This window comes from Equus quagga, chromosome 18, assembly GCF_021613505.1.
Source record: "Equus quagga isolate Etosha38 chromosome 18, UCLA_HA_Equagga_1.0, whole genome shotgun sequence".
In the NCBI taxonomy this organism is placed as follows: Eukaryota; Metazoa; Chordata; class Mammalia; order Perissodactyla; family Equidae; genus Equus; species Equus quagga.
The window spans coordinates 21,229,154-21,256,784 of record NC_060284.1 but is presented as its reverse complement, the minus strand read 5'-3'; the positions used below and the strand labels follow the sequence as shown (position 1 = coordinate 21,256,784).

The 27,631-nt window shown below is 37.4% G+C and overlaps 1 protein-coding gene across 1 annotated transcript in view; it reads left to right on the top strand.

The window, feature by feature from the left end:
• The window catches only part of DDAH1 (dimethylarginine dimethylaminohydrolase 1), a 123,861-nt gene that overhangs the window by 65,279 nt on the left and 30,951 nt on the right, over positions 1 to 27,631 (top strand). Inside the window, exon 2 of the mRNA XM_046645866.1 lies at positions 23,519 to 23,618. Within this exon, the coding sequence (XP_046501822.1) occupies positions 23,519 to 23,618 (100 nt within the window). The remainder of the gene's footprint in view (positions 1 to 23,518; positions 23,619 to 27,631) is intronic.

Genomic DNA, 27,631 nt, shown 5'->3' with positions numbered 1-27,631 from the left:
GGAACAGAACAGAGCCCAGTAGTCTCACTGAGTTGGGAGGACAAAGATCAGAGTCTGGGGAGACCAAGATGGTAGAATTTCCAGGACACAGTACTGGAGGTGAGGGGGCTTCATAGAGAGAGCATTCCAAAGATCTACAGAACTTTTCCTTCAGTCTTTGGCTGAGAATTTGTGTGGGTATTTATAATAGGAACTACCTAAGGCTGGAGAAAGAACTAGCAGAAAATAGGCTAAACAATTCCTGGAACTCACACGTAGATGGGAATGGTTCATATTCCCACAGCCAGAATGTAAAGACCTCAGAATACACAGGGCATTGCATAGAGCCTCAGAAGAGCCATGCCTTAGGTAGTGAGGGGAAATCAATACCAGAATAAACACTGCTCTGGAGTTGCCATAACAAAGCCTAAAAGCAGTCCTCAAAAAGATCAAACTGATCTAAAAGTTATTTAACTACATGTCAAAGCAAAAGTCAACAGTCTTTAAAGAAATACAGTAAAATCTAGCACCCAGTAATGTAAAAGTTTACAATGTCCAGAATCTAATAAAAAATTTACAGCCATGTAGCGAAGCAGGAAATTATGACCCATGTTCAGGAGAAAAATCAATTCACTAGAAGGAGACATGTAAATGATAGAGCTAATGGAAGTGGTAGGCAAGGACCTTTGGACAGCCATCATAAAATCTCATAAATATGCTTAAGGATGTAAAGGGAAACTCAGCAAGACATTAAAGATATATTTTTTTTAAAGATTCAAATGAAATTTCTAGAAATGGAAAAAAATCTTAAATGGAAAACACACTGGATGGGATTAACAACAGATTAGACATCCTCAAAAGGAAGATCAGTGAACTTGAAGACATTGCAATAGAAACTCCAAAATGAAATGGAGAGAAAAAAGACTAAAAAAAACGAACAGTTGGAGATTGAGAGAGTACAGAAAAAATATTTAAAGAATAAAGAAATAATGAGTGAACATTTTTCAAAGTTGATGAAAACTATAAGCACACAAATTTAAAATGCTCAATGAATCCCAAGCACAAGAAACATAAAGAAAACCAAACCAAGATATATTACAGTCAGATTACTGAAAACCAACGATGAAGAGAAAATCTTAAAAGCAGTCAGAGGGAAAAAATGCATCACATTTAGAGGAACAGCAGAATTCTCATTAGAAACAATGCAGGCCACAAGACAATGTAATGCCAGTCTTTAAGTGCTAAAAAGGAAAAAAGAAAACCATCAATCTAGAATTCTATATCCAGAAAAAATATCTTTCAGGTCCACAATTCCTTCTGTGAAGCCCAGAAGGCCAGATGTGTTTCAAAATTCAGAATTTTTCAGATTTTGAAAAGAAATGGAGCATGTAAACTCTATACTTCATATCATGTCTAGATGGGTCTGAGATAGCACTTTGTAATCAAACATTAATATATATGCAGCAACACATATATTATTCATTCATTCATTCATAGAATGGGTAAATAAAGAGATAAAGTCTATAAATACCTTCACATCAGTTCAGGTCAGATTTTGCCATCAAATTTAAAATAAAAAAGACTCTTGGTTTTCAGAAATTTGAAATTTCAGAAATGTAGATAAGAGATTTTGTGCCTGCCTTACCTCTAATCCTTACCAAACATATATTATTATCCCAGTTTTACCCAAGTGGAGGCTGAGATTAATAAGTGGTGGAGTCACTCCCAAACAGGAAGAACTGCCGCTCTTTGAGATGATTGAGGAAACCAGGAGGAGGGATCCTCTAGGCTCGTCCTATCAAAGACACCATCCACTACCATCATGTAACCCAAGGGCATTTGGCAAAGCCCAGAGAGACTTCAAACCTCGTGGAATCCAGGGGTTGATGAGGAAAGTCTTTAGTAGGGTAGAAGTCGCTAACATCCTATCCTAAACTCTGGGTTGCAGCCTTGTGACACATGTACTCTTGTGGCCTTGGTGTTCATACACCCATCCCTAGTCTACTATCCCTTCACCATGAGTAAGCAAAGAAAAAGGATGTGTGAGTGAGTGTATGTGTGTGTGTGTGACAGAGAGAGAGACAGACGGACAGACAGACAGAGAGATAAAGGAGAGAGCTAATAGTGCAAAGGGATCTTACACTCAGGACCATAATATAAAACTAGAGAAGGAAGCATGGATGATGTAACCAGAGACCAGTGGGAGTATGACCATTTCAGCTATGACAGTGTCAGTGACCAAGAATACAGGACTATGGTGGGATGATTATGCATCCTGGAAGATACCAGCACAGGATTTGTTTTAAATGCTCAGTGTGAATTTCACCTAGAAAGAAAGAGGTGGAGAGGAAGGGAAAGGACCTCAATTTAACTGAGTTTAAATTTTAAATGATTGAGAAATTAGTGGATTTGACTGCATTTACCTGGATTGTTTTCTGTCTCTAGAAAATATGTTCATTATAAGAAAATAAAATAACATTTTTATATGACAGTATTTGTGGTTTTTTAAATTTTCTACTGTATAGTACTTAATGTCATGGGACCTGGTTCATCATCTTTGAAATAGGGAAAATATTACCAACTTCACACAATTTGTGAATTGTAATTTTTGAAAAAAAAACTTTATACATTTAAAAGAAAATTTTAAATTTGAATATTAGTTAAGCTTAGGTTTTTAGACCAATGAGATTTCCATTGTTTCAGGAAAATTACTCAGGCTACAGTATGTATGATGAATTGGAGAAGGGAACATCATTAGGAGGAGACCAGTTATGTGGCTTTACAATTGTCCAGGCAACAGGGAATGAGACCATATTTAGGAAGTTGAAGTGCACCTGGGTTCAAGAGCCTTTCCAGTGGTAGAAATGTAGAGAAGGTGAAAAATTAGAAAGGAATCAAAGATGACTGTAAGGTTCCAAGCTTGGTGACAGTGATGACATTAACTGAGCTGGTAAGTAAGGACGTCAGCAAGTTTGGGGAAAAGATAAGTTCAGTTTAGAGCACACTGAATGTAGGGTAAAAAGATGCCAAAAAAAGGAAAAGTCAGCAGGAGTGTAATGGTTAAGAGTGAGGGTGTGGTGTGTGTGACTCTGCAGCCTGACTCTTCGAAAGTTACTTAAGCTCTCAGTTTCCTCATCTGTAGAACAGTGGGGAAAACAGTATTTACTTCATGGATTTGTTATGAAGCTTGAATATAAAGTCATTCAAGAGAAGTGCCTAGAAGGGCGCCATCATTGGATATAGCTATTATGGCCATTGGTGGTGGTGGGAGGACAGTGCTAAGGACATGATGGAGAAAACACTGCCCACTGCTCTGCGTGGCAGAAGATACAGCTCTGGACCGTAACACCTGGTGACTTTGGCCAAGGAATTCAACTAGACCTCAGTTTGTTCATCTTTGAAAACAAGGAAATTCTCTATAAGGCCCCTTCCAGCTCTTACCATTGTATGATTGTGTTGAGGCTAAAAGCAGAATTTGCCACAGATAAACCATAATGGAAATAATTTATTCACAGATAATGGAGCAATCAATGATGTTTTGAGTGCTCACAACACATTTTTTAGTACCTGTGTGTCCAGCCTAAGACGTATTTTTGCATTAAAAGCACAGTAGGAAATTTAGACATGGTAAAGTAAAAAGCTTTTTGAAATTCACCTCTGAAGGTTTTTTAATTTAGAGTTTCAACTGTGCATTATTCTAGTGGCTTTTTCTGTTTACCTCTCACTATAAATTTTGTGCAGGGCTTCAGATACATGTACAGAGCCTTCTCCTGTTGTGCTTGGCTTATGGATGTCACGAAACAGCTGTCTGGACGCTTACTTCAAATGCAAGAATATTTTATTTGCCAGGATTTTCACTTGTTAAAAAGAATCCCAGGTTCCTTTGACAGGGTACTAATTTACTGTTTCTGGGTAAGCCTTCTAGAGCAAAGTGCAATCCTCTTCCCATTAGGTCTAGAAATTTTTAATAATAGGTACATGCTAAGCATGTAAACAAAGCTTAGATTTTGATTTGGTATATCTGGGGAAAGCTCAGGAGGGAGCAGCCTTTAAGGAGAAGATCCCGAGGGCTTCCCCTTACTGGCTTACACCTGCTGTATCACTTTGCCTTTAATAGGGGAGATTCCCTTCACCCTTGTTAACTTATTTTATCCCTTTATGGTTTTCAAAATTTGACGTCCACCTGTATGTATTGAACAAAATCATTTTTCACTTATGTCCTTTGTAAATTGCAATATGCAGAATATAGTTAAAACAATAGGATGGAGTCCAGTAAGTAACCTATAAAAATCAGTGTAATTACTTCATTACCTTGTATTCATACTGAAAACTTTCTTCGTGTGACACGTGTTTTGTATTCACTTTAAATACATTTTCAAAATGGTCAGCTATCAGATATTAGAAATCAAATGCAAAACCTGTGTCACAGTTTATACTATATATTTTCCTGTTTTTCCTGTGGGAAGGCTTCAAATATTAAAGAAGAGGAAGAGAGGTTGTCAACTTACTTGGGAAGCCAAATCTTCAGTCGTCAAATAGATTCCTCAAGAGTCTTACCAAATATCTGTGTGTGTGTGTGTGTGGGTGGGTGGGTGTGTGTGTGGGAGAGAAAGAGAGAGAGAAAGAGAAAGAAATGAATATGTTCCTCCATGAAAGAACCTTTTAGGGAAAATCTGGCAGACATTGTGAATAGCTTTGATTTTTTAAATTTTTCTTATCAATTGAAAAACACCTGGACCATTAACTCTGCATTGTATGGAAACCTCTAAAAATGAGCCTGGCTGCCTGGTGTCATGGAGGACCATGGTCCTCAGTCTTGTCTTCCACTGCCAAGCCACATTTGTTCTGTGGTCTTTGGTTTTGTCAAATGGTAGATGCTTCCTCATTTGATGCCATGAAAAGTGAAATCCCAGCCAATATGAAAGCTTTAAGTGAAATCTGGTAATTTGTAGTTGAGTCTAAGAAGACAGTTTAAATTTATATGTATATATAACTAATAACATATTAATTATTCTCAAACTGTTTAAGTAGAAACAATTTTTTATTAGTAGTCTTAATATTGACTTTTTGTCTCAAAAACATTTATACTGAATCAGGAATCTTGTTACACTGTAAATAAGAGGACTTGGGTTGTAGTCCTGTTTTGCCCATGTGACTGGGGAAAGTTACTTAACCCTAATGGGACTTGGTTCCCTGATCTGTATGCCTGCTAAGATCTCTTCTGATTTTACTCTTCCATGATTCTGTGAGCTATATATCCTGTGCCAGTTTCTTTTCATTTAATTTTCCAGTGCAGAAATTTACCATGCATATATCTGCATCTAGCTTTGACATCTCTTAGGTGATCAATAAATATTTGTTAAAGTAATGGTGTGTTTTGCTGTGTCTGATGGATCGTGAAATTACTGTAATTTCACAGCTTTTTATATTGGGCTATTATTCATTTTTATTTTTGTTGAATGATATTATTGTTGCTTTAACATTTACTTCCTCCCTACCATGGCTTTGTGCATGATTTAGAGTTGGTTTTTATGTGTTCTCACTAAGGTGTTTCAGAGAGGAAGCTGCAGGAAAAACTCTTTCACTACATTTAATCTTGGTTACTCTAAAAGATAGATACAAAATATTTTCATAATCATAAAGTAATCCAGAAAGTGAATTTTACTTTTATTCAGCTTGATTTTGCTGGTGAAAAAAAAAATACCATTCTGAGTACATTGGCAAGTTATTCCAAACCAGTTGCCCTATGAAAAGAACTGCTCCCCCAACTCTACCCATTGGAAAACTGTCTGGTTAGAGACAAATATTTGCTTACCCTGAGGTTGGGGAGACCTATCCTTTCTTCCAAGGCTCTGAGATGGATATACTGAATTTTCAAAATTACAGGAAAATAATGCTTCCTGTTTGATGAAAGAATTTTAAAATTAAAACATTTGTTCCCTTAACTTTAATTTTTTTTTCAGGTTTATTGGTTTATTATAAAGGCTAGAAATGAACAGTCAAATGAAGAGGTGCATAGGGTGAGGTCCAGAAGGGTCCCCAGGGCAGGGCCCTCTGTCCCCATGGAGATGGAGTGTGCCACCCTCCACCACATGGAAGCTTTCACCAACCTCTAATTTTTTTTCATCATATATTTCAATTAATCTTTAAATGGAGAATAAACTATTTAACTAAGTCAGCCATCAGGTAGACAGTATATATAGTATATTAGTTCTTTAAAAATTCCTAAGTCTATAGGATATATATTCATCTTCATTTATTTTCAGAATTTAACATTAATACAGTGGTGACTTAATATGTCATTTATAAGGGAGCAACAGTTAATTAGTTATGCTGGTAAAAAGCAAACTTTAAAGCATTTAATCCATTCTATATTATTATTTGTTCTGAGAGACTAACTCAAGATTTATAGGGTTCAATTTTGAACCCCAGGATAAATGAAGGGAAGGGAAGCCAAAACTGCCCTGGTGTTGAGGAGAAACCCTTGCTTTCTAACTTCCTATGAATGGCAGTATTGTTCACCACCATTAGTAGAGGGGAACCAGGACCTTGCCATTCCATGCTTGGGCTTGTTTTTATTTTTAAGGAATGTCAGAAAATTGTGGAAATCAATGTTTTTTTCTTTTTCTTTTTTTTTTCCTTAATACCTCATGGATCCTGACCTTTTCCTTTAAACTGGTTTAGTATGTGTTTCCTTTAAAATTGGTCATTGCCCCAAAAATAAGTTTGATTTTCTTTTTCCATCATCTTCTTTAAAGAATTCTGTTAATAACATATTAAACTAGATTGCAAACTTACTGAATAAGTGCTTTGAATTCTGGGCAGCCTTGGAAATAAAGGGCACAGAAAGAGCAATACTGCACAGAATGAAATTGCTAAATTGGTATAAAGGAAAGGAATGTAACTGTATGGCTGATGTGATCAACATCTTCTGGTAGGTTTATTAGCAATTTAATGGGATATGGTTATTCAAGCACAATAATAGTTTCAGTTAAAATGTCTGCTCTGCTCTTTTTCCTGTACACTTTGGAATGAGTCAAATGTGACAGTTGAGCTTTCAACAAGCTTCATGGATTTTAATCCTTTTTGGTCATAAAATGGAGTCCATAGCATGTAGTCGGTCTGAACAAGGGGTTGGCAGCCTCGTCGGGTGTCACGGGATATCAGGCGTCTTCAAGATAATGAGGACCTGGATTCGCCAGGTGCATTCTGAGTCTGCTCTGCGTATCCACAAAGAACAGAGGACCTCTCTCTGTCCCACATTGAAGAATTAATCATTTTGCAGTTGTAGGGTTACATTCCCAGCATTTAGTTCAAGACTTAAACTTCATATCCTCGCAGAAGAAAATCTTTACTGATGTCTCAGAACAAATTATTTTTTGGCAGCTAAGTATTTCTATTTTTTTCCTTTCTCTTGCCTCATTCACGTATATTCAGAGAAGAAATGCTCTGTGAATTGGAACATAGCTTCGTATCCTCAAATTTTAACATATATCCTAATTGATCGTGAAGTATTTCTTTAAATATTTAAATTTTTTATAAAGTTCTTCTCAAATTCTTTTACCACCATAAAAATCTGAATCTTTGCTTAGGGTTAAGTCTTGAAGTATTCTGAAATTCAGTACAAGGAGCTTTACTTATTGTGTTTGAAATTGCCTAGCAACAAAAGACTGTTTTCAGAAGATAATTTTTCAGGAAGTCCACTTTAAAGCAATCTCAATTTAAAGTATGAATTTGTTTTTAAATTACCTCATGATAATGTCTTGTGTTTTATTTCAATATGGAATCTGTGTGCTTAGTATAATTTTATAATGATATGAGCAAAAAATGTTCTCATAAACATACTTAATAGGAAATTCTGGAAGTTTATGTGAAAGATTATTAACAGTGGTATCTATGCATGGTGTTAGGATTATGAAGATTTTCAGTGGTTTTATTTTTACTTATCTGTGCTTTCTAATTTTTCTCCATTGAATGTATGGGATGGGATGTGCTGTGAGAGTAGGCTTTACAGAGACCTCTCAGAGCATTGATATATATTTCCCGCAGTTGGGAAACACATTGGCCAGGAGTCTAGGAGATCCTGAGTGCAAGAAACTGGGTGACTAACTGTTTGGATAGGGAGCCAGAAGAGTGCTACTGCATTGGGCATAGATGCACTGCCAGAGTTTGTGGAAATATTTGGGTGGACTAGAAATGAGTCATGCAGAAGCAGAAGCTGGGCTAAGGCTGTTTCAAATCCAGTCCAAGGGGGTTAGCCCAGGGAAGCGAGGGGACCCCAGAAGTGAGAGCCTGGATGGAGTGAACCACAGATGAACCAGGGGCTGATAAGCCAAGCGAAAGAGACTCCTGCAATATAGCTACAAGCTACACTCTTCCTTACTCAGATTTGCGTTAGTATTTGGATGTTTAAAATAATAGAAAGCATGCATTGACAAGCCACATCCTCTCTGCATAGATCTGCCTTGAGAGCCAGAATGGGCAGTGGTTAGTGCAGTTGTAGGTAGTAGATGAAGTTTTAAATGTTCAAGTCTTTCTCGACTTCTTCCACCAGTGACACTGACCATTATCCACCAACCAACCATGGCTCTTTTCATTTTTGAACATTTCTTTTTAGTCTTTATTACAGTCATACTTTAAAAAAATTGTTATAGTCTAGTTTTTTGCATAGTCTTTTATCTGCTAAATTTATCCACATTCCTCTTGCTCTTAGAGATAGCTTGGTTTCTCCCTGGGTGTTTATAAGGGTACCCTTCAGTTCATTGCACAGATACTAAGTGACAATAATCACTCAAACGGCACTATGTTAAATTGTGCTCTAAAAACCTGAAAGAGTTAATCTACTTTTTAAAGTTCCTCAGGTTCTATCTGGGAGAAACTAAAACAACAAGAAAATCTGGCTAACCATATAATGTCAATAAGAAATACTTAGGGAGTTATTTGCATAATACTAAAATGCATTTGGTTTTGACAGTATAAACATTACTGTGTTCACTAGGGATTTATTTCAAGATTTGAGTGTCAACTTATGTGATATTAAATTTAGTTCAGATACGTCGGAAACTTTACAAACTGTACCCACTGTTAAACAAAGTGTTTTTTTGCCAACAGATTGTGTGCTTTGTTAAACTGTAAGCTTCGTACATTTTATAATAAGCACATTCCTGTTGTGAAATGGAATGCATCTGATCCGTAATAAATCTGGTTAGGAGACAGTGGATCCTAGCCAACTCAGCCCTGGTTCAAGGAAAAAGACAATAAATAGGGGCAGTGACATTTATGAGAATCTAATTTCATCATGCTCTCTCATAAGAAGAGAATCTAGATGGCTTTAAGATTTTTGTACTTTGAGAATTATTCAAAACCAGATATGAAGTCCCTTCTGTGTTGTATCCCTAGTAGCTATTTCTCAAATGAATGTTTTATTTAAAAATTAGTTAATATTTAGTGATAAATTGGAAGCAGAAATAAGCTTTTTTTTAAAAAAAAAAAAGAAAAACTGTAAGGGCAAGAAGGTTACCATATTTTTCTAAAGTAATTTGGGAAAGGCAAAACTCATTAGCTAGACGATAATTAGTTTTCCTTGGTAAAACATTGACTGGAATGTTTCTATTAGGAAAATATTATCAAACTGTTCCAGTCTCAGTCCAGCTGAGGATGCCCAGATTCGATAAGAGAGAAAAGAAATTACTCACTATTTTTGTTACCACCATGTTAGAATATGGACTACTGTCAAAAACAAGGACAATTTCTTGAAGCTAGCCATTTTATACAACTGTGATTGGAAGTAAGCCTTTGTTTAATATCTGTGAGCATACAAACATTCAGCTGGTAGTTTTTCACCAACATACTTTAAATAAGCTCCAAGAGAAGCAAATGTTTCAGCATATGACAAAGGGTGAATACATAGAAAATCATTTGCCATACTACAGCTCGGAATCAAAAGGAAACTGCTCCAAGTGAATTAGTGTCCTCTGCTCACCATGACTGGAGCCTGTCACAACCCTCTCCAGTGAAGCGTTCAGTCACAGCACATGAAAAAGCCCAGGACTAGGAAGGAAAAGTAAAATCTAGCATTCCAAAAACCATCCTGAATATTGTGTTCAAACCTGGGCAATGTGGTACAGTCAAAAAAACATCAACTTGCACCCATTTTGGAGAAAGCTTATTTCAAATGGCAAAAAATTAGTACAATATTTTTTAAAGAAATGCAGCCTTCCTCATTTTTAGCACATGTGGTGGTCATTGAGGATATGCTAATGGAGAGTTTCTGAGTCAAGATCTTTAATGGACCTACTTAAATAAGTGAATAAGAATTTGTTTTAATTAGCGCAGGGATCATTCATTCAGTCCTAGGATGCTATAGTGCGAATGTATTTTGGAGTGACTGGTCTACAATGTGTGTGAAAGTTGTTCTTCACTATCACCTTGCTTACTCAGTTTATTTGGTTAATGAACTTCACCTTGTCTCTGGTTCAAGCGATCACAGCTTCAAATTTATGGTTTCTGAAAGAATAAAATCTTATACTACTGCTATGTTTTATAGCTTCCGTAAAACTGAATTTAACAAGAAAATTTGCAGGCAATTGGCAAGAATAGCACTTGAAGCCTTCACATACCTATTACATCCGGAAAATTCATTACAGTCCATTTATGTGTTTCCAGAACTTTTATCCTGGTGGTATCTGTGCAGTCATAATGAATGTTCACTAAATAGTCCTTTCCTGCCAAAGGGAGATTTTTCTATCCTATGCTGCAAACAGCCACTATACCTTGCAATAGCAGTGGACCAGAAATGTCTCCGGGAGCCTCTTTCTTGGAATACTGTTGTTAAGAGGAATTGTCAAGACCAGATTTCTCACCTGACTTCCTGCAGGCCACAGTTTGAGATAGTTCCATTGTCTCTCGGTTTTATATACCATTTTTATGTCATTGACTCGCAGATCTTATTTCCAGTTCTGACTACTCCCAAGAAGTCTAGACTAATATATTCAAATGTGTTGACCTGTCCATTTGAGTATCTAGAAGGCATTTCAAACTTAAGATGGCCAAAACAGAACTCTTGAATTTTTTCCCCAGACTTATTCCTTTTCTCTGCCTTTTCTGTATCAGAAATTGGTACCACCATCCACTCAGTTTCGAAAGACAAAAATCTGTCATTCTTGATTCTTTTTTTCCTTCACCTGCACATCTAATCTACCAAGACATCCTCTCAACTCTCCTTCAAAACACATCCCAAATTCAGCCACTATTTTTTGTCTTTGCCATCACCACCCTTGTTCGTGCCACCATGCTGTTTCACCTGGACTACTGAAACTGCCTCTTAACTGATTTCCCTGCTTGCATTCTTGCCTTTTAATCCATTTTCCACGAAACAGCTAGACAGAATTGATGACGTTGCTCCCCTCCTTCAAACTTCCAGTGGCTTCTGATAACACTTAAAATTCCAACCCTTTATATGGCTTAATAAATTCTGTGTGATCTCTCCTTTTCCTACATCCCCAGCTTTATATGGTACCTTGCTGTATTGGTTTTCTAGAGCTGCCATAACAAAGTACCACAGACGGGGTGCCTTAAACACAGAAATTAGTTTTCTCCCAGTTCTGGAGGCTAGAAGTCCAAGATCATGGTGTCAGCAGGGTTGCTTTCTCCTGAGGCCTCTCTCCTTGCCTTGCAGACAGCTGTCTTCTCTCTGTCTTCACATAGTCTTCTCTTTATACCTGTCTGTGTCCTAATCCCCTCTTCTTTTAAGAACACCAGTCATATTGAATTAGGGCCACCCTAGTGACCTCATTTTAACGTAATTAGCTCTTTAAAGAACCTATATCCAACTACAGTCACATTCTGAACTGTACTGGGTGTTAGGAGTTCAACATATGGGGGGACATAATTCAGCCTATAATACTGCCCTATTCATTTTAGCCTCATGCTCACTATCTTTCTGTTCCTTGAACAAGTTAAGCTTGTTCCTACCTTAAGGCCTTTGCCCTGGCTCCTATTGGGGCATTCTTCTCCTTGATGGCAACAAGGTTGGTGCTTTGTCGTTCAGGTCTTAGCACAAATGTTGCATTTTCAGAAAGGCTATTCCTGATCTCCCAATCTATAGTAACCACCATTCATTTTATAGCACATCCTCTGAATTAAATCTTTGCATAGTACCTACCACTAACTATCTAATATTTTTTGTTTATTATTTATTGTCTATCTCTCCATATCCCACCAGAATATACACAAGGATCTTCTCTCTTCACTCATATATTCTTAGGGCCTAGAATAATACCAAGCATATTAAAACTACTGAATAGATGTTTGTTGAATGACTAAGTAAATTATTAGAGAAGGTAACAAGAAGAGTGAAAATTAGTGATTATTGTGATGAATAGACCTGGGGTAGTTTTCTCATCTGGAGGTCTTTAGAAATAAAGATAAATGTGCTCACCCTTGGAATGCTGTAAGAGTTATCTAGAAGAGGTCACCCTGCCTTGTGACTATGCCTTGGATAAACAAAGTGGATCTTTTTGCCTTATACGTAAGTTAGTTTTAACATTTCTAGAAATTATATCTAACTTGCAAAGTTGTTCAGCTGTTCATTCAGTAAACGTATAGGGAGAGTCTGTGGGGGCCAGTTCTTTTGTTAGTAGAATGCCCTGGAGGACCTGGGAGCACACAGAAGTCCTATCTAACTCAGCCAGGGATGGGAGCAGGGGTCTGTTGGAAGGTTTCTGGAGTAGCTTAATGCCTACAATATATTAGTTGTGTACTGAACATACAAAATACTTCTCATACATTCAATCTGTTGGCCTTTATAAATGTCAGCATGCAACTTCTCTGAACTCACAGAAAATTATGGGCGCTTCAAGCTCTGTGTCTGGTGCTTGTTTTGGATGACATGCACAGCAAATTTTTATGTGTCTCAACTGGGGAAAATTAGTTTAAAATTTTAGAAACTTGTCAGTTCCCTACTTTTTAATATACTAAATTTGGTAGGTCTTTTGGCAGCTGACACTTATTTTCATTTGGTATTTGGCGACAAGTCATATTTTTATTCGTTCTCTGCAGACAGAATGTCAGTAGCTCTTAGACACTCAATACATGTATTGTGTCATTATCATCAACAAGGAAATGGGCCACTTGAATTAGTACATTATATGTCAGGAGAGCGACAAGACCAGCAGAGTTCCTGCCTTGTTTTTCATCTAAAAAGCTAAGCTCCAGCCTTCTTCTGGGAAACTGTCTTACTGTGATGTCTTTATGGAGAGGCCTTTGAATGCCTAGAACTTTGTTGTCATGTCCTCTCCAGATAATGAGGAGGATCTTTCCCAGTTTTCCTCAGAGCTGTTTTTATTTCTCGTGTGTACTCTGGCCCCATTGGCTTTCCTTCTGCATTTCTTCCTATTCACATGTCCTGCAGATCTGAACCCTAGTTCAGAGATGAGAGCGTTGGAACGTTGGCTTCCAACCCTGACATATGGAGCTCCAACAATTGTGCTTTATCTACAGAAGTGAGGTAGTATAATACTTCCTGGGGTGCCTTTGGCTTTACGAATCGTTGTAATCTGCTGTTTTCTATAAGCAAGATGGTCTTAGTGTTACACATAGCATTTGATCAACATTCTTATCAGCCAAGATATCAGGTATTATCAGTTAAAATAACGTCTCATATATTGTGTAATTTGTTGAATGGCAAGTGATGGTGTATTCCTAGAGAAAGAAAAATCTGCCATTAATAGTTGTTTCTACATCAGAATTTAATGAGTTTTAATAACGTGGCCTATTCATATGAACTCTTTGGATACTGCTTGTCAGTTTTGTTATATAAATAAATGAGTTGCTTTTAGCTGAACTAAAAGAAAACTCAGTTCAAACTGATCAAGGAAATAAAAAATCTGGTATATCAAGAACTCCAGGGTTCCAGGGTTGGTTGATTCATTAGCTCAGCAATGTCATCAAGAACCCAGGTTCTTTCCATCTCTCTGCCGTGCCATCATTGATGATGGTTGTATTTTCAGAATAGCACCAGTTCTGGGTACCATATCCAGACAAGACAATGTCCAGTGGAAGAAGAGGGATTATATTTCCTTCTATGCATCCAGGAACCTCTCAATAGACTTCCCTTCAGTGGCCAGAATAGGGTCGTTTGCACCAGTCCCTGGCAAGAGGGAGGGAACTTCCATAACTGATTTAGCCTAGGAGGTGCATGAGGGGATGTGGTAATAATCAAGTGAGATAGTCCCTATAAAATCACTTAGAACAATGGTTGGCACTTAGAACGTAATATATTTTACTTATTAATAATGATGACAAGCTAAGTCTGTAGCATTAAAATTGTAAAAGAAGGCCAGAGTTATGAGCAGATAAGAGGTAGATTCCTCAGATCTTGGTGATACTAATGCTGCATTGAGGAGATGGAGGGAGATGACATAGATCACTTGCATTTAGCAGGATCTAGAAAGCCCGTCTACAGTGCTGGGTTGTAAGACCAAGGCTCAGAACCTTAGGGAGAGCACAGAGAAGGACCCTACTCATAGGAAGAGACTGAGATAAGTTAGTAGAACAAGACTGCAGAGAAAAGAACCACAGTAGTGCACAGGTATATGGTCTAAAGCAGGATAAAGCATAAAGAACGACTTCATGCTGAGTCCCACGGCATTGGCCTGGGGCTTGTTAGATCCTCCTTCCTCAGGTCACAGTTGTTCCTGGGAACTGGATAGTAATGACCCCAAAGCTGCTGAACCTACTGTACTGTATATGGATATGAGAAAGTATGCAGAGATTAGCAGCTAAGCAGGGCCTGACATCTGTCTTCTCACAGGAGAGGCATGATGGATGCTCTCCGTAGTCTAATTATTCTCACTGTTGGCAGGTAATTAGCAGCAGCTTGGGCTACTCAAAACAAAACAAAGCAAAAGTGTCATAAGTTAGTGTGAAGTTGACACTCACACACCTTTTTTTTCTAGATAGAGTTTTTCCCAGTGCAGCAGAATCGTTCTGTTCACCTCTGAGGGTTCCCATCCCTGTCAGATTTCTTTAATCCACTTTTGATTTTGTCCTCTGTTTCCGCCATCCATATACCCGTCCTCTTGCTTCTGATTGAATTTGTTTAAACACGAAAATACTTTACTCGTGAATAACCATCTGGGATGTTTTCAGTAAACTCTATGGTAGGGGAATAGAATTACAGTCAGAGTCACATTTATGAATGCCAAACATTGTTTTGAGAATAAAACTCAGAAATCTAGAGCTGGAAATGATTTCATTTTTAAGCTCTGCCCCCTCATCTTACAAATATTGAAACCAAGATGTTATATATCCTGGTTAATTTTTTGGAACTAGTCACTAGAAATAAAACAGAAATTTTAGAAATCCAAGAAATCAATGTGAAAAAATGCGGTGGATATTTAATAGTATGTGGGAAATGTTTCAAGAGATCTTATTCATGTCACAGTTATTATTATAGAAGTTCAAGAAGAGCAAAATGAACTAGGTGGTTATAAAAACTTTCAAACTTGTTGACTATCCTACAAATGTCATGAGTTCCCAGAATAATTACGGGATTAATGACATTTACTTGGCTCTATCAAAAGTTATCAAACTTTTGAAGATTTTAATGTATTAAATAATTTCCAGTTCTAGTGACCATTTTCCTGATACAGTAAACCCTGCATTAGTTTTTCAGAGACTAAGATGAGCTGTTCATGATCTGAGGATAATCCAGAAACCTCTTTTGTTTTTGAGGAAGAATTCCAGATGACCCACCTGTGGGAACATATAACTACTGTTTACATTTTGATACCTTAAGTCTTACTTTCTCAAAGTGACCTTCCTTGACCCCCTCTATATGCATTTATATACCCCTCTTAGTTCTCAAAGCATGTTGTAGTTTTCCTTCATAGCCCTTATAACCTATAGCTGTATATTGACTTGTGTGAATGTTTAATTTCTGTTACCTTAAAGGCACCAAACAGCAGAGGTCACGTCTATTTTTTGATAGACACTGTCTAGCATGGTGTCTAGCTCACAACAGATGCTCAATATTTACTGACTGAATGGAACTGAGAATAAGATTAGGGTGGCCCAAGGCACATTTTTGCTTTGTATTACTATTTACATACATGCTTTATCATTTTAATTTTTGTGAGTGTGTATTAGATTAGTAACTTAAAAAACAGTATTGCAACTTGTTTTCTGCATTTTAAAATAGAACCGTACAACATTTCAGCAAATAATAGATTAAGGAAGTTGTTGGTTCTGGGATTCTAAACTTATTTTAAACGTTGTTTTCTTGGGAATTTCTTCGGAACAGTGTAAGAACTGGCGTATCATGTTCTGAATAAACAACTTGGAAGTGAATATTTAGTTCAACTTTTTGGCTTCAGACCAAAGGCCTTTACAAATGCATTTTTTAAAAATAAAATCTGTTTAAATTGGGTCTTTCTGTATTAGTTTTCTATTGCTGTATAACAACTTACCATAAAGATAGCAACCAAAAGAACACCCACTTCTTATCTCATAAATTTTGTAGATCAGAAGTCTGCACACAGCATACCTGGTTGTCGCCTGGGCCATGTTCTCATCTGAAGCACAGGTCCTCTTCCAGGCTCATTCAGATTGTTGGCAGAATTCAGTTCCTTGCGGTTGAAGAACTAAGGTCCCTATGTCTTGCTGGCTGTTGAGGGTTGCTCTCAGTTCCTGGAGGCCACCCTGTTGGCCCCCTCCATTAGCAGTTCACAACATGGCTATTTGCTTTCTTACAGACCAGTAGGAGAACATCTCTGTGACTTCCTCCATCTCTGACCTTTAAACTCTCTTTTAAGGGCTCACCTGATTAGGTCAGGCCCACCCAGGATAATCTTCATTTTGATTAACTCAAGGCAGTTGATTAGGGACCTTAATTACATCTGCAAAATATCTTTACCTGTGCCATGGAATGTATCAATCTCAGGAGTGATATCGTATCATATTTACAGGTCCTTCCAACACTCACAGGGAGAGATTTGCGCATAGCACGTACATCAGGGCGGTGGTGGTTTGGGGCACTATCTTAGAATTCTGCCTATCATACTTCTCAATGTGGTAGAAACCCTTCTCATCTTTCCAGATTGATTGGATTGGTTTGGCATGTGTCTACATGTCCATATGCTTTTCTATCTCACTGTAATTAAAATACATTGTTGACTGTTTAAGTGTTTTTCCACAAATAACTCCTTCTCATAATCTGATCTAGAAATTGGAAGAATAAAGTAGTGGCTTCCAAAATTCATTAGCTTTAGTTTGTGTATGCTTAGGAAAGCAGAATTATGGATCTTTGGAAACCAAACCTAAGTTTAGATTGCTGTGATTTGTAACCTCTCTCCCTCCATTCCTCCAGAATGTCTGAGTCCACATTTTTGTTCAAACAAATAAGTTAAAGGGACCATAATCTGTTTTTAAGAGTATTATAGATCTCATAGTTATTCTAACATTTATTTTCCTTTGACTGCATAATAGATATCTAAATTATCTTTTTGTTAGTGGCAAGTTGTATAGGAAAGAAGAACAGAAACTTCAGAGCAAAGCTCTCTAAGTGCAGATCTCAGCTCTACTACCATATGACCTTGGCCAAGTCACCTACCCTGCCTCAGTTTCCTCATCTGTAAAACAAAATAATGCTTGTGTTTGTTTCATCAGATTATGAGGGTTACGTAAGTTAAATGTAAGTTCTTAGTAGAGTGTCTGGCACATATATATAAATGTTTGCTGTTATCATTGCTAACTAAATTCCTCCTAAGAGCTTTGTCCTAAAATTAGAGTATAGAAGAGGATTCCAATATGTTTTTGTGTAGGAATTTTTACGACTGAGTTATTTAGCATGTTAAACCCCCTTTTGATCCTTTTCTTTTTTTTGGTAGTTTTGGTTAGTTTTAGTAATTTAATCAGCACATGTGGAAAAGTTGAGAAACGAACCACTGAATAAACCCAAGGCATCGCAAAGTTAAAGGGGTAATTAATATGCAGGCGCTCCTTGGTGAACATTCCCGATGTGGTTCACACACTCTATTCGTATACCTAGCGTTGTAATCACACAGCACCTTAGTATCCTAAGGTCCTTGTCTACAGAAATGTCTTTCATCTCTTATATGAAGAGATCATGGAATCCAAAGTCTCATCGGCATAGGATCTTGGAATACCCAGTGGACTTAGATTTACAGAGGTGGAAAGCAGAAGGTGTGAGCTCCAGTTCTCACATGAACTGTGCTCTGTGATGAGACCTCTGGAGAATCGTAATCACGCGGTGTAGCGAACATGAACATGAACATGGGGATGGGCTCAGGAGGCTGCCTTGGCAAGTCAGTCGACCTCCCCTAGCCTCAATTTACTCATGTAAAATGGGTATACTAATGCCTACCCTTTCTATTTTTGGAGTTGTGAGCATCACAACAAATATTCCACTTTATTGTCACTATATATTCAAAAGGTATATTGCCCCATTAGATTGTTAACTTCCCAGGGGCAGGGACTGTGTTTTTTTTTTTTAATCTTTGTAGCTTGGTTAAAAAGAAAAGAAAGTTGGCATTCAGTAAGCACTTTTTGAACTGAAATGTTGATCAAATGAGAAAATATATGTGAAAGCATGATACGGATATTGTGTATTATAAAATCAGCCTAATGCACTCATTCAGGTGGCCACAATAACCAAAGATGTGCTGAGTAACAAAGAACATTAAGGTGGCAACAACAAATGAAATGTGGCCTTTGAGTGTGACCAGCGACAACACAGTGTAACTTTGATGCATCAGCGAGTTTCAAGCCAGCTGTGCGTTGCCGTGCTAGAGACATCACATCAGCTTCTTGAGTGGCTTCCTCAGCATTATCTACATGTCACACTTCACATTAAAAGGCAAAACAAAATCAGCGACAAGTTGAGAAAATGAAACCATCTCACTACCCACAAAGCTATGTTGCTGCTATTCAACTCTTTAGAGCTAGATAAGAGTGTGAATAGGATAGTGTAATTTTAGAGCTCTTATGATATGAGGAGTTATAAAGGGACTCGGAACATTTAAATGGGCATTGAAAACGTACTGGTGTTAGAGTTGATAGCACAGCTCCCAGTGCATGGCAGAACTGTGGGTGACTGAGACACGTCAGCGGCAGACAAGCCAACACCAAGGGCCTCCTTTGTAGTCATAACATCTGGCAGCCCACTGAGCAGAAGCAGCTAAAGGAAAGCGACTTGGCTGGCAGAGGTTGCTGCAGGTTCTTAATGGAGCCGCAGCACAGAACTGTTCATCAGGCCTCATGAGCACATTCACAACATCCAAAGTGGAGATGTGACACATTCAAACTAAGCATTGTTGAAAATATTCAGAAAAAGTCAACTTTGGGCAGGACCAACTGGAAAATATTGGCATCTAAATAGAGCATTAAACTACTTACAGTGCCATTGCAAGCTATTGTGAAAACACATAGCTTCCCAATAAAAAATGCGTAAGGCTTTATATATTTGTTTTGCTATTTTTGGTTTGGGGGAGATTTTGCAAGAAGAAAGGAGGAGTTGAGATTAAAAGATGTTTTATTTTAATGCTGAAAATGTTATGTTTTAGCCTTTTTTTTTTTTTTTTTTAAAAAGTAGCCAGAATCCAAGCACTGAGTTAATTTGAGGCAAATAATGACACCACCAGCAACTACTTGTTTTGAGCACCATGTGCCAGGCTCTGGACTAGGTGCTTTGCATGTATTAGCTTATTTGTTACTCACATAATCCCTGTTAGAGAAAAAATGCTATCCCATTTGCAGATTAGGAAACTGAGGCTCAGAGATGTTACCTCGTCCCAAATCACGTAGCTAATAAATGATAGAGCCCGTGTTCAAGTCCCCGGTTCTTCCCATTCACCACGAGAACCCAAAACGAGTGAAATGAGAAGACAGGCAGACGATGTAAACATGACAGGACAAATGAGGGAGCAAAAATGAGAGCCATAAAAGAAGGTAAGAAGAGAGTAGAACAAAAAAGGAGACCAGGCATTGAGAAAGGGGGAATTCTTTAGACTGACTGGGTCCTTTCGAGTGGTAATGTCTTCAGTAACTGTAATTGTTCTGTATCATCTTGGCTGACTCCGTTTTGAGTGCTGTGGAACATCTTACCAGACAAGCCCACTTCCCACCTGATGTCGTACCTCAGAAGGCTATTTCAAAGCAGAGATTAGACAAGACATCTACCGCATAGCCTGACAGCTTCCAGGAGCTGGAAGGAAGTCAAATTGGAATGACTTAAATTTAAACGTGCCCTCAATGTATGTTCTCTAACTTTACATTGGCTCTGCAGAAAGGACTGTAATTTTTAATGCACTGGAAAGCAGATGGGGTCTGTCAGTGGGGAGCTAAAACAGAGGAAACTTGTCCAAATGTAAGAAAAATCAACAGCTTTCTCTTGTGGGTCAGTTTCATCGTACAAATATTTGCCACTAGGTGCACACAGCTGGTATTCATCAAAATAATAAAAGTCATATCGAATATTTATTGAGCAGTTCCTGTGTGCTGTTTTGCATGTATTTAATGATCAGAAGGAGCCTAGGAAGCTGCTACTATTATGGCTAAACACTCATTTTAAAGATGAGAAACCTTTTAAAGATGAGGCTCAGAAAGTTAAACAACCCAAGATCACTCGGCTGATAAGTAGCAGAACTGGGATTTGGATCCCAGGCCCTTCGTCATAACACTACGTTATACAGACGTTCCCGGTGGAGTGACTGTGAATGTGTAACCCAACACCTACATTTTTTGACATTGGTACTCCAGGGGGAAAAAAAAGAAAGGGACAGAAGAGGAAAGAATTACCTCGAAGCTAGTACCAGCTCTTGCAGAGAAAGACGTGTGGGTTGGACGATTGGAAGCAGCAGAGGTGGTCTGAACCCCCTGTGGTCAGGGCAGGAACCTGTAGCAAAGGGCGGGAGGAGAAAAGATGGGGCAAAAAGAAATGGGAGTAAAAGTAAAAAATTGAAACAAAGTGCATGAGGAGGGAAAAGGGAAGAAAGAGAGTTCTTGTAAATCATTAAAGTGTGAAAATTATATGGTTAAGTTTCTAATTAATCAAGGTCATTTCTCTAATTTACCCTTCTTATTTCTAATTTAATGGGCCAAACTGACCCATTCAACTCAGCCTTTGGACTTAATAGTGTCTGTTCTGACAGTTTCTCTCCACCCTGAGTAATGCTAAGTTCCACTCTGCAAGGTTAGTGTCTCCGTGAAGGGTGGGTGTGTCGTTTGGTCTCTTTTTTTTTTTTTTCCTCTTGAAAGTTAATTAAGTCAACATTAACCATGGATATGTAACCACAGAATGGGCAGTTTCTTGAGGCTCGTGGTTTGGATCTTTCCCTGCAAAAATTCCTACTTTATAGTTATATTTAGTGTTCTGACTGCCTGAATTGCTGGCTTGCTGTGGGTCCATGTGTCAGGGGCTACGCCAGGCCCTGTTTGCAGCCGTGTTTGTCTGCTTCATGGAATCCCTGTGCCAAGAGTATGTGGTTCTCAGTGGACAGCTTCTGGATTCAGCCTCTCTTGTTTCTTCTCCAGAAATTTCCCTGGGGTTAGCATTGCCAATTTGATGCCGGATGGTCCTGCAAGTCTCAGAACTGTTTACTGCAGGTTGAAAATTTTTTAAGCTTGTTATACCCTTAACTCTGAAAGTAATATAGTATCATCACAGTTTGTGGTATGCACCCATCCTGATGACTTTGTTGATATAGGTGTGACTGAATATTAAAAAAAAAAAAAAGTACTGCCCTTGCACAAAAGCCAGTTTTTTCATGTCAGTGCAGCTGTTTTAACTTTTAAGAAACCACAAGCATTTTATTCTCTAAAACTTTAATTTGAAAGGCATAGGACTTAAAGAAATACAGTGTTTCTGAAACTGGCATATATGTCTCCCTATTTCTGTTCTCTTTAAACTCTTGAGTTAAATAAAGTTCCTGAGTTGAGATATTGCATACAAACTTTTCAGACCATGTTATTACTGCATTCGTAGTAATCTTTGAGATGTTAAATTACAGGTAGAAGCAATAGCATGCATAATAGAAACAAAAGGTAACAGTAACTCAGTTCTCATGATCTCTCTCAGTGAATTTTCCATGGGCACAGAAGCAGATGCCAGAAGGAAACAGTTGTGTGTTTTCACTGTAGCCCAACAAGTCATGATAAATGTTATTTTGCTTCTTTTGTATGCTATAGCAACAATTCCACTTCCTATTACATAGGAAAACCTATTCTGCTGTTAAAAGAGGTCACTAGATGTATTTATTACAACGTTAAGACCATTTCGTCCATGGAAATAATTTTTTATTGTTCTGAGTCACTCTGGTTCATGGAACTTTTAAATGAGTTCCAGGGCAAGGATGAGATGATGTATTTATTTTATTTCGTATCCTCTTTAATTTTTTTTGACTGCATAAATGTCAGGCTTGTTGTCAAACTATTTCCATGTTTTGTTACATTAGAAGTTACTCTGCTGTATTTGTGTCTCCTCAACTCTTCATTGACAGTTCACCATGTATATTGGGCATGCTGAATTGTGGCAGAACTATCTGCTCTTCCCAGTGTCGTGTGATCTCTTGTTTTCCCCTTAGCCCCTATTCCTGTCTTCTCTGTGTGTGTCTTTATCATGTTAAAGATTGTACAGACCTTCAGAAATATTTAAATTGTTTTGTTGAGCCACTGGAAGGGCTTGAATTAAATTGTGAACTTCAGAGGGCATTTGTTATGTCTTAAATTTTTTCCTTGTATTAAAGCAAACCTCACTGGAAGTATTCCCCAGTTCAGCCCAGAATATCTCTGAGCTTTAGACTCTACCCTGGAATCATAGAACGTCCCTGAAATTCATTTTCAAATATTCTTTGGTTTGATTGCAATTATTGTGTTTGTTAATCACCTCTAGGGATTTAGGTTAAATTTCAATAACCGTTCAGATTTACAGAGAAGCCTTAGATGTTCTGACATTTTAGAAAATGTTTGAATAGAAAACAATGAGTGTCCTGTGGACTGAAATTTCAAGTTACTGGTTATTGTCATTGATATTCCTTCTGTGTATTACTCTGTGTGTGTGCAATTCTGACTGACTGACTGACTGACTGACTGACTGACTGACTTAAGGTTTAGAATTGAGTCCTGTACTTTCTGGTGAGGGTAGGAGGATTCTGCCTCCTAACTTTCTTGACTTATATGCCCCAATTAGTCATCCTTCCAACAGTGTCCTAACTTATCAGCCTCCATCAGTGTCCTAATTAGTCAGCATTCCAACAGAAAAAAGAACTGTAATACTGACTTGAGCATAGACTAGAAGGGGACAAAATGGACAATTTCTGATAGATAACTTCTTCTCCTGCAAATGATCACAGCTGGTCCAAACTATACTGCATATATTCATATATTCACAAGGGTATATGTGTGAGTGTGTGCATGCATGTGTACCCACGGGGGCATGATTCAATGTTCAGAAGTTTTAGATGATTGGTTTTCTTGTTAGAAAATGGTGGGCTATTAATCTGAATCATTTTATTTTCAACAGGTTGACATGATGAAAGAAGCATTAGAAAAACTCCAGCTCAATATAGTAGAGATGAAAGATGAAAATGCAACCTTAGATGGTGGGGATGTCTTATTCACAGGTATCGTATTTACTTTTTTATACCCCAAAATATTTTTAATACCTCGCTTATATCCACTTGTTCAATTATAGCCTTTTTTTAAATTCCCAAAGTAAAAAATGCTAAGCACAGGGAATTTGGAAAATACAGAAAAGCACAAAAGAGAAAAAAATGAAAACGATCTTTCATTCAAAGATAATCGTTCCAATATTTGGGTGTATTGTCCTTTTAGTGCTTTTGTATGTGTGTATTTGCATATTGTTACAAAAATGTTATCAGGATGTACATATCACTTTGTAGGTTGTGTCTAATATATTCTTCTGAGTTTATAGGTTGCATGGTTTTGCATTGGGTAACAGTATATCTGGTCTATTTTTAAAGATTATTAATTCAAGATGTGTCATTTACAAATAATTTTCTTCCCAGATGGCAAGATGAATTTAAATAATTTTCAAATTGCCTAGACTTAATGCAAGATGAATAATAGCAGAACTCAACAAAATATAAACAGCTAATATTATTATTGATGTAACTGGAATCAGTTTTTACAGTGGATATGACATAACTACTAAAGAAATGGTAATTTTAGCATTTAACTTTTCCAACTCTTTATGATCATATTATTATTGTTTTATAAAGTCAGGTGCTAAAATCTGGATCCTCTGATTTATTTTAGTTATACTTATAAGCAAGATTATCAAGAATAATTTTTAATTTATAGTGAGAGATTATTTTCCCCTAAATGTCAGAGAAGAAATGACTGTGTCACAGATACAGCCCTAACAGCAGCGGCTGGTCGCCAGGGCTTTGAAAATGTAGCCCCAAATGGCCCACGTAAAGCATGAAGCTTCTTGGAAGTCTAATATTTTAGCTGATGTGAATTTTATGTTGAATCCCATGTATATAGACAAAATATAGCCATCTTCATTTTAATGTAAAAATAATGTTTTGTATTACTTATATTTTAATATAATTAATGTTCCTAGAGGAGGAAGAGTATTTATCCTGTGACATTTGAAAAGTTCCTTGCTCAGTGTCGCATACCTATAAGTGGGGCCACCATGTTGCCCAGCTCCAGGAGGTGCCATTCCTAACATAGGAATAGTATCCGCTGGAGTTGTGCTCTGTACAACGTATGCTACCACTGTCATAGGCAGTGGCCCTGCCCCTGGGGTTTGGTGTGCAGACCCTCTGAGCCATGAGAACACAGAACAGGAGTTAAGGAGGCCGACGCTGCATTCTCAGCTCGAGTTGTGACCAAGCAAACTCAGGCATTCTTTGAATCTGCCTAGTAAGTTCCCCCTAGAATATTCTTTGTGTCTCCCATTGACGGCACTTTCATTCTTTTTAGCAGCAGAGAACAACAGCGTGTTTCTGTTATAAAATAAGCTTTTGTGAAAAGCTAGAGGTGTAAATCACACTCCCTTACAGTAGAACTCTTTTTTACCAGAACATAGCCATATAAATAAACAGCTTGTTGTAAGCAGGTACCAATAATATTTGACTTATGGTTTTAAACAAGCTGGGCTCACAGCCATGTAGTTCTCTTAACAGCTGAGCTGAGCAGATTCCCTAACATCTTCTCAGTGTGATGGTGCAACCTATTCTAGGAACCTCTTCCTTTGGTCAAAGGTCTTTCCTCAGCATCTGAAGCCTAATGTCTTTGCCCTAACTTCTAATTAGATGCTAAGCACTGAGGCTTGCCTTTGACACCAACTGTAAACTTTTTTTTGTAATGTTAAATACTTATGTTAATGTCTTAAAAGTTATTTTATTCAAAACTGAGGTGGTGTTGGGATATTAAGATCTTTTTCTGCTTGACACCTCGTTCACATCCACTGTCTGGCCCTGCCTTCTATTCCCTACTTATCAGTGTGTTTTCTTTTTTTTTGTTTTGGTAAAATATATATAAAATAAAATCTGCCATTTTAAGTGTGCAATTCAAGTGGCATTAATTACATACACAGTATTCTGCAACCACTACCACTCAATTTTTGGATAGGCTGAGATGGTAAGAAACAAAACCTGTAATACCTTCCATGGGCTCCATGTCCTCTTCCTTCTGTAATTCAGAGCTTCATTAATAATTGACCAGGAAATGGACAGAAGGAAAGCAGCTTTCCAATTCCGTTTCCACTGAAAAATCTGTCAGTCAGGCGAGCAGCTACTAGCAGAAATTGTTTTAATCCTATTTCTCTTAAGTAGACATCAACTTACCTCTCCTTTTATTTATTTATTTTCGTGAAATATGGAGCATATAAAAAAGAGTAATAAAACGTTTATGTACAGTTTAGAGACCAATTATAAAATGAACACCTGGGCCCACCATCTGGCTTAATAAATAGTACATTGCCGGGACTCTAGAAGCCCCAGGTGGTCCCCCGGTCCCAACCTCTCCCTCCTCCCAGCTTGGGGTAACCACTGCACTGAATTTTGTGTTAATCACTGCCTTGTCTTTCTTTGAATTTTACCTCAATATTTGTGTTCGTAAATTATGTGTTGTTTAGTTTTGCTTGTTATATGGCTTGATGTGATTGGGGTCGTGCTGGATGAACTCTCGTGTGATTTTTCTGCTTTTGATCTAACTGAATGCGTGTAGCAGTATTTATTCATTTTCACTGCTGTGTGGCATTCTGTGGGAAGAATATACCACAATGTATTCATTTTACTGCGCATGTGTATTTGAGTGTTTTCCAGTTTTTGTCTATTATCTTCAGGGCTGCTGTGTACATTCTTGTGTGTGTCTCTTGGGGACATGGATAAGATTTTCTCTAAACTAAACACCCAGAAATGAAATTTCAGGTCATAGAGTAAACTTTTTTCTTCAATGAGATGATTATATGATTTTCTTTTATAACCTGTTCATGTGGTTAATTATTTTAATTGATTTTCTGATATTTGGCCAGTCTTGCATCCCTGGGATAAAATCAAACTTGATCATGATGTATTCTGTTTTTAATACAGTCTTGGATTTAGTTTGCTAATATTTTGCTTAATATTTTTATTTCCATGGCCTGTAATTTTTCTTTCTCTTTATCCTTGTCTGGGTAAAAGAGTTATGTTAACTTCCTAGAATGTATTAGGGAATTTTTCCTATTTTTCTATCCACTAAAATCAGTACTATTTGACTTGTGCATTCCTTCAACCTTGGTAGAACTTCCCTGTAAACAGGACCTGTGGGCCTGGGCCTTCTTTGTGGGGAGATTTTAAATTGACTTTCTTTCTGTAATGATTACATGACTATTTAGGTTTTTCTGAGTCGGCTTTGGAGAGTTCTGTTTTTGAAGATTTTTTTCTATTTTATCTAAGTTTTCCAAATGTTGGGTGTAAAGTTATTCATATCTTCTTAATATCAGTTTTAAGCTTCACAGCAGCTAAAGCTTTGTCCTCTTCATTGGTAAAGTTTATTTGTGCCTTCTCTCTTTTTCCTGCCAAAGGTCTGTCAATTTTGTTTATCTTTTCAAAGAACCAACTTTTGGCTTTGTTGAGCCCTCTCTGTTGTACGATTCCTTTCCTCTTCCTGTTTCTATCTTTCTTTCTTTCCTTCAACTTAGTTTTTATTCTGTTGTTTTTTTCTTACATTTCACATTGGAATTTTATCTCTTTGGTTTGAACCTTTCATCTTCTTAATGTAAACATTTAAGGCTATGGAACTTTCCCTCCAACTGCTTTAGACTGAATCCAGTGTGGTTTAGTATGAATATTTTTGTTATCATTAGTTCTAAATGTTTTCTGATTTCCACTATAATTTATTCTTTGACTCATTAGTGGATAATGAAGTTTTTTAAAAAAACATCTTGGTCATTATTGTAAGTTTCTGGGACACCAACTCATTACTCTGATAGCTGTTATGTGAAGGAAAGACTCAAGCATTTAGCCTATCTTTCCTTTATGAATTCTGTTTCAAGTAGACCAAATACTTCATTGAGGAAGGCTTTTCTTTTTAGAATTCTAGCCAGTAAATGTAGATCCCTAATACAATAATGGAACTGTGCAATGATAAAGGATTTTAAAACTATTATATGAAAGCTTAA